The 11,979-nt window shown below is 38.2% G+C and overlaps 1 protein-coding gene across 1 annotated transcript; it reads left to right on the top strand.

The window, feature by feature from the left end:
- Positions 1–66: 66 nt before the first annotated feature.
- LOC148840696 (alcohol dehydrogenase class-3) lies at positions 67–10,780 on the top strand. The gene is made up of 9 exons (XM_088908690.1): positions 67–144; positions 1,621–1,722; positions 2,854–2,995; positions 3,851–3,938; positions 4,632–4,851; positions 6,911–7,171; positions 8,369–8,504; positions 9,308–9,446; positions 10,544–10,780. The coding sequence occupies exons 1-9, from the start codon at positions 127–129 to the stop codon at positions 10,566–10,568; spliced, it is 1,131 nt and encodes a 376-aa protein (XP_088764816.1). The 5' UTR covers positions 67–126; the 3' UTR covers positions 10,569–10,780.
- Positions 10,781–11,979: the final 1,199 nt, after the last annotated feature.

The raw sequence follows: 11,979 nt of genomic DNA on the forward strand, positions 1-11,979 counted from the left end.
AAACAGGTAAACTGTGCTCTTCTTCAAGTTCCTGTTGCTTTCTAAATCTGCAATTTGATTGGTTTGTTATTGATTTATACAGATTCCCGGGAGCTGCTTTGAGTCTCTTGCTGAGGGAGAAGGAACATGGAGACTGCTGGCAAAGTGAGTGGGGTTTGTCTTTATTCTTTGCAAAAAACTCACTCTCGACAAATAAGGATTTGCCGATAATTTATGTACGTTTTGCATGAAAAATATGCTCACTTTAGCGAAATATTTAATGTTCTTGCAAGCGGTTGTATTGGGGAGAAGACGGTTATCCAAAATGTGATTGCCTTGACAAGCAGGTTCAGAGATAACGTTTTAAATGGGCGCATTTTAATACAACACAAAGAAATCGTACAGATCAGAGTTCAGATTTGGTCATCTGACTTATATTTGCAATAGTATTTACATTAAAAAGGTTGCCACGGGCTAATACAGTACATTTAAAAGTTTAACGCAAAGAGGGTTGTTATATGTACTGTACTGTACAAATGCATGTTGAACCTGAACTTGACACAAGTATTCTTCAGTACTTTATGAGTTTTGGATTATCTGTAATATGTGTAAATTCAGTCCAGAGTATTTACTAGGCAATTGTAAACCTTGTATCATTGTTATTTTATTCATATAAGTTAAATTAATTGACAGTTGTGTTTTGTTCGATTTCAACTGTTTCGTTCGCAGTGATTAACAGGGTATAGTTGCTCTAGGCGTGTTTAGAAGATAATAATATTTATTTCCTCTGTGAAAACCAAGAGAAAATTGTTCATGCGTTGAAGTTAACGGATGTAAACGCATCTATTTTAATTACAGTTGCATAAATTAAAATGGCGACAACTCTATAAAGGAAAATGCATGTCTGTTAATTCACTTCATGTCATTTATACCAAAGACATGAACATTATTAGCAATATTCTACATTAGTATTTTCAGTTACGGAACAGTACAGTGGTCTGTACTGCCTTGAAAGTTGTAGAGACAGAAATTGTGCAATCGCATGATTTGGCAAATAGAGAGACGCCGAGTACCATATTTTCTCAAACTATTTACACTATATCTCCTCTCTACAACATTTTTCCATGGTATGGAATGGGTTCTCACTATCCGGGTTTAAATTAGGATTGTTTACACAAAGTCGACTGGGGATAGTTAATATAATGCAGAGTTTGTATGAAGGTTTCAAAATATCGCATTTAATAAAGTGAAAATGACAGTATTGGTCATTTAAATCAATTTTTAAAACCAGTTAGTAAACCAAATGTTCTTATGTGAATTAAGAATTTTATTCCTCTCCCATGTTGTGAATTGGTGTCTTTCATTTCTTTATACAAGTTGATGGATTAATTCGTACACATTCTTACGGCATTGTGAAGTTTGATGTGCCTTTGAAAGTACCACCCCGAAATGTATGAAATGCACTTCTGGTATTCTTTAAGAACTTTGAACTGCTAAGTTCACTCGTGAAATATTATACCGTACCAAAGGTGAGATTTTTAAATGTTTTTTATATGAACGTAAAGTTGCTTTGCAAACCGCAATCTCTCATAGAAAGTCTGGGTGCAGCAAAATTATTCGCATGTCTGAAATTATTTTCAGGTCATTAAATGCAAGGCAGCTGTCGCTTGGGAGGCTGGGAAGCCCCTGTCCATCGAGGAGGTAGAAGTCGCTCCGCCCAAGGCTCATGAAGTTCGCATTAAGGTAACTACTCGCATTTTCTAATGGATTGCCTTCGAATGATTTTTCGCTTAACAGATTCCGTGATTAACATAACAGGGGCCTCCTAACTGAGAACCTAGTTATGACACTGTTTGTAAACGTGTCCCAAAAAAAAAGTCTCTAACTGGGACCATGCAGTGGACATGATAAATTATGTAAGAGGAACTGACTAATCACGGAGCTGCACATTGGAATTCTCCTGTACTTTTTATGTTGCCACCTTGCACAATTCCTAGTTACTTTTTGTCATTAAAGAGGAATGTGTATTTCCTCCCACCCCAGTCTGCCGAGGTGCAGTTATTTTTTGTTCTCTAGTTACAAAAAGGATTAGCATTGTATTCCTTGAGCATCATTTATGTATTACTAACCTACTCCATGTATTCCATCACACAACATTGACTACTTTAATATAGAAGGACCAGTCTGTCATAGGTTAAAAGTCTCTCTCACTCTCTCACTCACTCACTCACACAGGTCTTCTTGTCATAAAATGTGTTCATTTTATAACAAGTTATTGTCACCTTAAGAGTATATGCAGGTGCAGTATATGGTGTTTCTTAATAAAGAAAAGCCATCTTAGGCCTGCCAATCAAACTTCTTCAGATTTTCTCAGACCACAAGAGACATGGTAGGAGACCATCGGTTACATGATGTATAACCTTACGAACATGTTCTGTATAATATTTACATTGTGCAGCACCTTTGGTAGTATCCATTTAAAGAACTGATAAATCCAATTACTGAGTTCCTGTGTGAGTCATAAGTTCTGAGTAACAGAATTCATGATAAATTACTTGCTTTTCATGTTGCTTTCTGTGACTGTATACAAGTAGCAGAAGTAGAACTGTAAATATTCCCGAAGAGCCACTAAAATCACAATACTAAATTTTCTGTACTGTTTCTATGGCTTTATAAGTTAAATCATTGTATATTTTGGTATCACAGCTCATAAATACCTTAGCTGTAAGCAAAGCTGTTACTTTTTTTCTCCCTTTCAGCAAAATATTTCAGGACTGGATGATTAAATTTACAAATGTGTTATTTTATTTATATGTTTGGTTGTGCTGTTCATGGCAGAGGTAAATGACGGGTCTGTGATGGGCTGTCTTGTAGCTGATCGCCACTGGAGTGTGTCACACTGATGCCTACACTCTGAGTGGAGCTGATCCTGAAGGGCTCTTCCCTGTGATTCTGGGGCACGAAGGGGGTGGGATTGTGGAGAGTGTTGGAGAAGGAGTGACCAAATTCAAACCAGGTGGGATAATCCAGGAAGCTGGAAGTTCCAAACAGTTTCTGTTAACCATGTTCCAGAAGGTTCCCCTTTATAGTTTCTGTAATTTATGTTGGGCAGAAAAACGTTTTGTATGCTTAAGTGACCTTTCAAGAAAGAAACCTACCTACTACTATGTTTTATGTCCATTTACAGTCATATAGTAAACACAGGGAGGTGATCTGTTGTGTTTCTGCTTGAGAGTGATTGGAGACTGCCAAAAAAAATGGCATATAGCACTATTCAGAATATATAAAATACACTGAATGAATTGTTGGTGAAATGAGCAGGTGTTCCCAAAACTTAAAGTGCTAGTGGTGTTTGTGTTTTAATTTGTGATCCAAGGAGGTGTTATTAAAAGATGTGGAGAGCAGTGCAGTGCCAGTGTAAACAAAGTGGGCAGAAGGTGACCTTTCCTGGGCATATATGGAGGATTTGTATGTGACTGGTCAGCCTATCACCAGCCAGAACGTCTTTAAAAAGCCACTGATAATCATGCACAAACTGTATGGATCATTTCAAACAGTGTGGAAGAGCTCCCTGATCTGTAATGCTCACTAGTTTGCCATGAGGCAATCAGATGCACAGTCAATGCACTCAGTCACAGTTTTGAATACTCCAGTAATTGAGAGTGGCTTGTTCACCACCTTGACACCTTAGGACTCCTCCTGTGCTACTCAGTATGGTATACTGTAGTTCAAAGGTTATCTACGAAGATATTTAATTTTGAATGTAGCTGACTTTGTCAAAAAAGTTTCCATAGTATGTGACAAAGAATCCTGACTGTTCTCACATTTCCATCTCTAGGAATGTCCTAAAATTATTTTGCTTTTTTTTAAGGAGACAAAGTCATCCCCTTGTATATTCCTCAATGTGGAGAGTGCAAGTTCTGCAAAAACCCGAAAACCAATCTGTGTCAGAAGATAAGGTAAACCGGCCTTTAACTGTATACTCGTGATGACTGGAAACTTGCAGTGTGGAACATCTGATTCAGGGATCTAAATAAGATGAAAGACCACTGCTTATTTAAGCAATTCTCTTAATTTTACCATTTCTCAAGTTCTGCTTTAAAATATTTGATGACAACCACTGTCATATACTGTAGATAAGGGGCATGTAAACCACAATTACTTTCCAGCTGTTTAAACATCAAAAGTAATGGAATAGTATTTTAATCTCAGAAATAACTGAAGTCAAGAAGAGAACAGTGTGAAAACATCTTTCAGCTTAATACCTCAAAGTGACCTATACATTGGATTCACAAGACTTTAAAATTCAGTTTTATAATTAAAAAAAATCCAGTACTAATGGAAAAATGATTACTGTTTTGAATTTGAAGATGACAACCCTTTAGCTTTCACTCGGTATCAGTTGTCTGTGTACTGGGAAGCCTCTAATCCCAGTTATTGTAGTAACAGAGGAGATAACCAAAGTTGTAAAAAGTCGACACGCATTATACGAAAGTGCTTAGACTGCCCAAATCAAGCGAGGACATTGAAGATGCTAAAAAAACGAGAACCTATGAAAAAATATCTCCTCTTCCTGGGATGTGAGTGTACTTCCTTGTCAAGTGTTGCAGAATTAGCCAACATGCATTGTCTGCTCTGTTTTTTCTGGACAGGGTCACCCAGGGGCAGGGTCTGATGCCTGACAAAACCTCCAGGTTCACCTGCAAAGGCAAGCAGGTGTTCCACTTCATGGGCACCAGCACATTTTCTGAGTACACGGTGGTTGCTGACATTTCTTTGGCCAAGGTGGATGAGTCTGCCCCCCTGGACAAGGTCTGCTTGCTGGGCTGTGGCATCTCCACTGGGTATGGAGCAGCCCTCAACACTGCCAAGGTGAGAGGCTGTTGTCTTTCCACCTATAGACTCTCACCATGGTCAAGTGTTGGATTAAGTGTTACATTTGAGTTTTTACAATGGGTGTCCCATACGTGTATGGCTTAAGTATGAAGCATGAGCCAGAATTTGTATCTGGAAGGACTGAAACAGCAATGTTATTACCTCGCCTATGGACTAAGCAAGACTAGGATGGGAGAATTCACAGGCTGCCTGTGTATTCTATATTCTGTTGGCAGAGCAGAAAGTCTTTGTTTTGGCTAGAATTTCCAAACCAGTGCCTTAGTGTGTGTGGGACGCTGTGCTGTATGAGCTGTTGTCCTTGAGATAAGATGTTAAATCGAAGTCCTGACCACTTCGTCATTAAAATTCTTGTAAGAATAGGGGTGTTACCCTCACTGTCCTGACTACATCTCCACCTTAATTTGAGTAGTGAAGTAATTTCTCTCATGTTCAGCTTGTCTACTAAGTGGTGGCTCTGCTGGTGTGCAATGGCTGTCAGGTGTCCCCCCAGGTTGAGGTGGTGCTCTTCAGTGGTGGGTGGACCAGGTCACCTTCTAAATATGAAGTGCTTTGGGAAAAAAAGTGTTATATAGATGTAAGCAATTGCAGTCAGTCAAAACTGCTATTTAGTTGTTTTGTGTAGTTGTACTTTTAGGTGCAAATACTTCATGACTGCTGTTATTCCATTTTGTTCCATTGTTAGAAAAACAGGAGGTTCTATGAAAAATAGCCATTGTCTGGAACGAACAACAAAGATTAAATGTTTGTTCAACATTGAATGTTTCCATTATTACCTCCTTATCAGAAAGCTGCTAAGAGTTTTGGCAGCCCAGACCTTATCCTGGTAGCAGAGGGGACTGTAACACTGGTGCGTTGGAGGGACTTAAACACTTAAACTGGGAAAATTTAGAGGTTTAACCTAAGAGCATATTCAGCACGTCTTTAGAATGTGGAAGGAAATGGCTATTTTGGCAAAAATCCATGTTTACGTGGGGACAATATGCAAACTCTGCAAAGAATGGCACCCCAATCTGGAATTGGACCCTGTGTGGTGTTAACCATAATGCCACAGTGATTCCCACTGAAGTTACAGTATTTAAATTACATTGTATTCCAGCTTCATAATCAGGTTGGATATTTATAGAATACCTCTCACATTATAAGGCAGTCTAAAATTGCAGGTGGTTTTAACCAATGAGGAGCCAAACAAGTCTGGGTGTTTGCTAAAAACGTTTGTGTTTTATATTTTGGAATAACATGGCATACTCTTGCTGTTCTGTATAGTATGAAGACTATAATAGTGAAAAACTTCAGGGATATGGGTGAGAGGAGCTGAGAGGTGTAAAAACCCTTGGTTGTTTAATTATTAGTGTTCTTTATTAAAGGTGCTGACTGGCTGTTCAGGTACACTATTGAAACCTGATTGGTCATGCATCACTGGTTGTTCTCCATTCATGAAAAAGAAATCTCTCCAGGATTTGTGGCGTCTCCAGCATTTTTCTTTAGAAGTGCTCGAGTCAGACGGCAACTATGTTCTGGCATGATTTCAGCTGCCGTGCTATCGTGCATTTTTCTTACAGCAGTACTTGAAGTACTAAAGTAAATATTTTAAACAAGTTTGATACAGTAATGTTGACTTGGTTTGTAGTTTCCCCTCATACAGCAACAAGAACAAAAATTAACTCAGAATGATCAGCATTTAAGAAAGGAAATTTGGAAGATGTTGGTTGCCAGTTTTTCAAGTATCTTCTGTAGCTGGAATTGAGCAGATGTTTTAGTTGACTTTATGTAGGGGAAGAAGTGAATGTTTGTATACAGACCGACAATGTTTGTTTGCCATAAATGAAGTACTCAAAGTTACACAACACCAAAGCAAACAATTTCTCATAGTTATCCCTGACTGAACCAAAATAAATACCGCAAGATGTAGGGAGAGTTGAAGACCATATGACGACCAATGCTTTATTTACCTTTCAGAAAACGAAATGGAATATTGTGGTAAATTAGGACTCCCATGTACTTTTGGTAAATGTGATGCTTCTAATTTTGCTCTTAGGTTGAGCCCGGCACCACCTGTGCAGTTTTTGGCCTGGGAGCTGTGGGTCTGGCTGTGGTGATGGGCTGTAAGGCTGCAGGAGCCTCTCGGATCATTGGGATCGATATCAACAAAGACAAGTTTGAGAAGGCCAAGGAGTTCGGCGCCACTGAGTTTGTCAACCCCAAGGACCACAGCAAACCCATCCAGGAGGTGCTGATTGAGCTGACCGACGGTGGGGTGGACTACTCCTTTGAGTGCATTGGCAATGTGGGCATCATGGTGAGTATGCTCAAGACCATCCATCCATCCATCCCATTTCTAATCGCTTCTTCCAAGTCAGGGTCGCAGGGGAGCTGGAACTTATCTTGGCAAGCAGCGGGCACAAGGCTGTGTTCTGGCTGTATTGTAAAAATGAAATGCGTTTTCCCTTAGCCTTCCAGCTACAACCTTCGTAGTCCCATCCCTGCAGTGGAATTTCCGATTTAATTCCTTAATTGATCTCATGCTTTCCCTTGGAAATGAACCGTGCCAAATCCCAAACTTAATTGTAGAAAAAAAGAAAGCGCCAAGAACGTTTCTTGAGATGACTGCTCACAGAGTTTGCTGGCCTTATTAAAGTGGTATGTAAATGTCATATAATATCAACAAGATTTAATACTGCAGCTTGTGCATATTGAAGCATGGTGCATTTTAAAATTCAAAACAAGCTTTTATTAATAATCACAAACCTTAATTAGGTTGATCAATGTAAAAAATGTCAACTCATAATTGCCTGTAAGGGATGATTATCTATTCTAGGAAGACAACATGGATATTGACTCATGAAGAGGCATGCTTCTGTAATGTATGCCTTTCTGTGAATTTTGATGATAGGTTGGTATATAATCGATGTATATATACCTCACAGATTTCCTCTGAAAGGACAGGGCTTTTTCAGTACTTTATGATTCTTTCATAATTACATGATACAAGTGCCAAATAAACCAAAGTTTAAATGAAGAACATGGTACCTATACGCCTTGATGGGGAAAGTGCATGGATGCATAATGAAAATACAACTAAGGTTTACGTCGGTAAAACATCATTGAATACCAAAATATTATGTTCAAGTCTGGCCATGGCCAGCTTTTTATCCTGAGATGTTAATGTCTGCCACAAGCTGCAAGTTAAATAATTGGGATATACCTAATGGAACTCACTTTAAAAGAAACTCAAGTTGAGTTTAATTTTCCTCGAGTGAAGGAAACCAATCCTAAAATGAAGTTAATTTGCAAGTGAATTATGATTTTGAATCCCTAATTGAACCAGTATTACTGATCTCTTCCTAGCAGTGCTGTACAGCATGTAGTGCACAACAGAGAAGAGTATATTTTTGTGTTAATAAATTGGTCAAATTCACGCCCTGCGCACTGCTTTGTAAAAAGGACATTGTTTCTGAGAAGAAATGGGGTAAATGATCGTTCCCATGTGTTCCAGAGAGCGGCTCTGGAGGCATGCCATAAAGGTTGGGGAACCAGTGTAATAATAGGAGTTGCTGGGTCAGGACAAGAGATCTCCACCCGCCCATTTCAGCTGGTTACAGGACGCACCTGGAAGGGATCAGCCTTTGGAGGTGAGAGGTCTTCAGCAAAATCGCACTTGTGGAGGCTTAATACTGTGTTTGGTGCTTGCTTTTCTGATACTTCAGTGGGTAAAATTGCAGTGCAGTGGAATTTACATTGTTATTCCTTAATGAACACATGCTTGCTCTGGTTAACCATATTTACAAAGCGTATGTTTCAGTTTGGGCTATGAATGATTAAAAAAGAATGAATCAAGCTGTTAACTAACTTATTCCATTCACAAATTTTGACAACACTTTAAAATATTCACCACGCACTACAGGTTTCACTTGTGTTCATTACCAGCTGTGCAAAACTTGAGATACAAGATTTTTGCCAAATGAAAGACATGGGGAATTTTTATATCGCATCCCCAATATCTTGATGATGTTTGTGCAGAAAAAGGTAAATGGAGGCAACTTACAATGAGCATATTTAAAGTATTTGCTTTTACACATTGCAAGAATATAAGTCAGATTACAAATGAGAGGAAGCCATTTGGCCCATCTAGCTTGTTTGGTAATTAGTAGTTTGCACATTTCAAAGATGTGCTGACTAGGTTTATAGGAGTCTCTACATTCTATGTGCATTTGTCCTGCGGTGGACTAGCATCCCATCTGGGGTGTGGTCTCACCTGGTGTCCTCTCTTTCTGGCTCTGGTTTGCCACAACGTCTTCCAGGTTAAAATGGCTGTCTGATGATGGAGAGTGGATGTATTTGGATGGTCACAAAGGTGACTGCCTTGAAAGGTGTAAATAAAGCCAAAGATGGTCTTCTGCAGCTAAAGCTCTGTTTTGTGGTTCACACTGTACAGGCTGGAAGAGTGTGGAGAGTGTACCCAAACTGGTCCAAGATTACTTGGCAAAGAAGCTGAAGGTGGATGAATTTGTGACCCACACCTTGCCATTTGATCAAATCAATGAGGGTTTTGACCTCATGCATGCGGGGAAAAGGTAAAGTGACTCTTAAAGACTCTAAAGATTTTGCTTAACTTTTACATCCAAGCGAGAGGAGAACTGGAGCCTGGAGTGAATATCCGTTTGCTATCTAGAACTTAATTTAAAATGCACTCCTCTTGTTTGCAAGGTTAAGAAAACTATACAGCAATACCTAATTCACTGTCATGATCATTACAGTGAACATGACACATGGTAGCAAGGATTGATGGGCAACAAAATTGCCATTTTGATTTTTCAGTTATTTTTCAGTTTTAAACTTTGTTGAAATATCTGTGATGAAGTTAGTGTATCTTATTGCGGTTGTACATTCACATTCTTGTCATGATATACACTTTTTTTCATGTCCTTTCTTTAAATCGCAGAACTGATGATATTGTCAGAGCCTGATAATTGTAACTACCTACCCACTACATGTTCCTTAAGAAGCATTAGGTTATTGACAGTTTTTTCAATTTAAAAAGCCTCAATTATAGTGACGTGTTAATGTTTTACTTATGACTCGGATCATGAAGGAATCTAGAGTCATAAACAATTGACTGTAAGCTGTGGAATTTGTGACACAGTAGCATACATTTGGCATATGCTGTAAATGAGTGACCAGGTTTTTTCTAAAAATGTGGTTGCTAGATGTTCTTGATTGTATATCCAGATGTTAGCACAGTGAGTTTACTGACAGTTGTTTTTGGAAAACATAATGTTGTGACATTCTAAAAGTTATTTTATGGAGCTTTATAGAGCATGATCATGGTTTGCTTTCTGTCTTGATTAGTTTACAAATGCGTGTATGTGTATATGAGTTTGTTAAAATTGTATTTATAGGAATAGGAAAATATAGGAATATCATATTCATGGACACTTCAGAAAACCAAAGTCATTAGCATTTTGACAGTCTGCCTCATCAGAGTCCCAGCATTCATCTTTAGAGTGGGCAATTGCAGAAATTCATACTTGTAAAAATGTGTAATTATTCTTACACCTTGTGCTGGAGTAGTACTAAACCACATTTCAGAATTGCAATGGTTATGTATTTCCAAATATTTTATAGTAAAAATGCATTAGGCAAGTTAAAAGTTTTCTTGTTCTACTTCTAGCATACGGGCTGTCCTGACATTCTGAAGCCGGACTGTGGAGAGGCCACAGCTTGCAGTTTAGGTGCCTTATCCTGCCACTGCAGCCATGATTTGAACAGTGTGGGAGTCTTCAACTCAACTAAAATGCACTCAAACAGAAGCTCCTGCAGGAAAGTCTCTGCTTCCTGCAAAGTGACTAACAATGTTGTTATATCAGCATTTTGCCTAAAATTAAAATAAAATTGATTAAAAAAAAAAGATGTTGTATCATTGATTGTCAAACTTTTTTTTTCTCTCATTACAACCCATGTTTCTTATCTACTACACTACAGAGACCAAAGTGGGCTAAATGCTGTTGTTTGCAACTTTCATGTTCTTTGAATCCTGCTGAAGCAACAGCTTTAATTGTAGTTTCAAGTTTCACTTTGAAAAAGGCCAGCCACTGAATACAGATGTCTATTTCCTATTCAGTGACTGAATGCATCTGTACCAAGTCTTGTGAATCCTTTTAGATGTAAAAAGTAAAAGCCACCACTACAGATGATTTTTAGTTCATAATTGAATTACAGCTCCCAATATTAATTGATTTAACGTGTTTTCTGGCTAAGGCAAAGTACATTTTATGTTTCTCAGATTTAGTGACTGGCACTTTAGTGAAGTACATACTATATAGTGTTGAATGGTTTTAAAATACACATTTTGGTTGGACTAAATGAAACAAGTGAGGTCAAAATATGCATTAATTCTGACAATGGTACCAAGTGCTAAGAATTTGCAGGCTGGGGTGTTAAAAAAACTACAATTGTTTTATGCAGATTATGTGCAATTACAAACAGGTTAATATATATATATATAGGGTCATTGACAAGGGTATATGACCCTTATAGGGTTTCAGAATGTTTCCCTGAAGCTCAAGGTCAATTAATTAAAAAATGGTATATCTTAGATGTGTCTATGAATGTGAGTTCTCCAATAGTGTAACAACAGTTTTGTTAAATAAGGTGTATTACAGTGTAAATTACGAAGAAAACTAGCAAATACAAATTTCCAACTGGGAGGAGATAAGGTAGTGTAACTCTGAGTAAATTACAAGAAATGTTCTAAATGGTCATAATATATTTAAGTATTTAGGATCAATTTGCACCACTTGGGTTTTAATTCATAAAACATAACTTGGTTCACAGAAGTAGGGAACTATATTGCTTTGCCTACCAGCTCTACCAGCAGAAGCGCTTGCCTGTGTTCAGCTCTGTTATCCAATTGTCGTGGGTCTCAGCCTGGGTCACATCACCAGGTGATCTTGACTGAGGTTGCTCCAGCATCTGTACAGAATCTTTTTTTTTTTAACGGAATACTAGCAAGTTTTAATACTAATCAAATCTTATGAAGATGTTTATCACGGTACCAAAGTGCTAGTCTTTCTGAGAGCACTACATGCCTGTAGTATCTGGAGTTTT

Source organism: Atractosteus spatula, chromosome 1, assembly GCF_055471065.1.
Source record: "Atractosteus spatula isolate fAtrSpa1 chromosome 1, fAtrSpa1.hap1, whole genome shotgun sequence".
NCBI lineage: Eukaryota > Metazoa > Chordata > Actinopteri > Semionotiformes > Lepisosteidae > Atractosteus > Atractosteus spatula.

Excerpts from the sequence above, each read along its gene's own strand:
- LOC148840696 (XM_088908690.1), top strand. Across the intron at positions 7,172-8,368 it reads TTGGCAATGTGGGCATCATG|AGAGCGGCTCTGGAGGCATG; the intron begins GTGAGTATGCTC and ends CATGTGTTCCAG. Across the intron at positions 9,447-10,543 it reads CTCATGCATGCGGGGAAAAG|CATACGGGCTGTCCTGACAT; the intron begins GTAAAGTGACTC and ends TTCTACTTCTAG.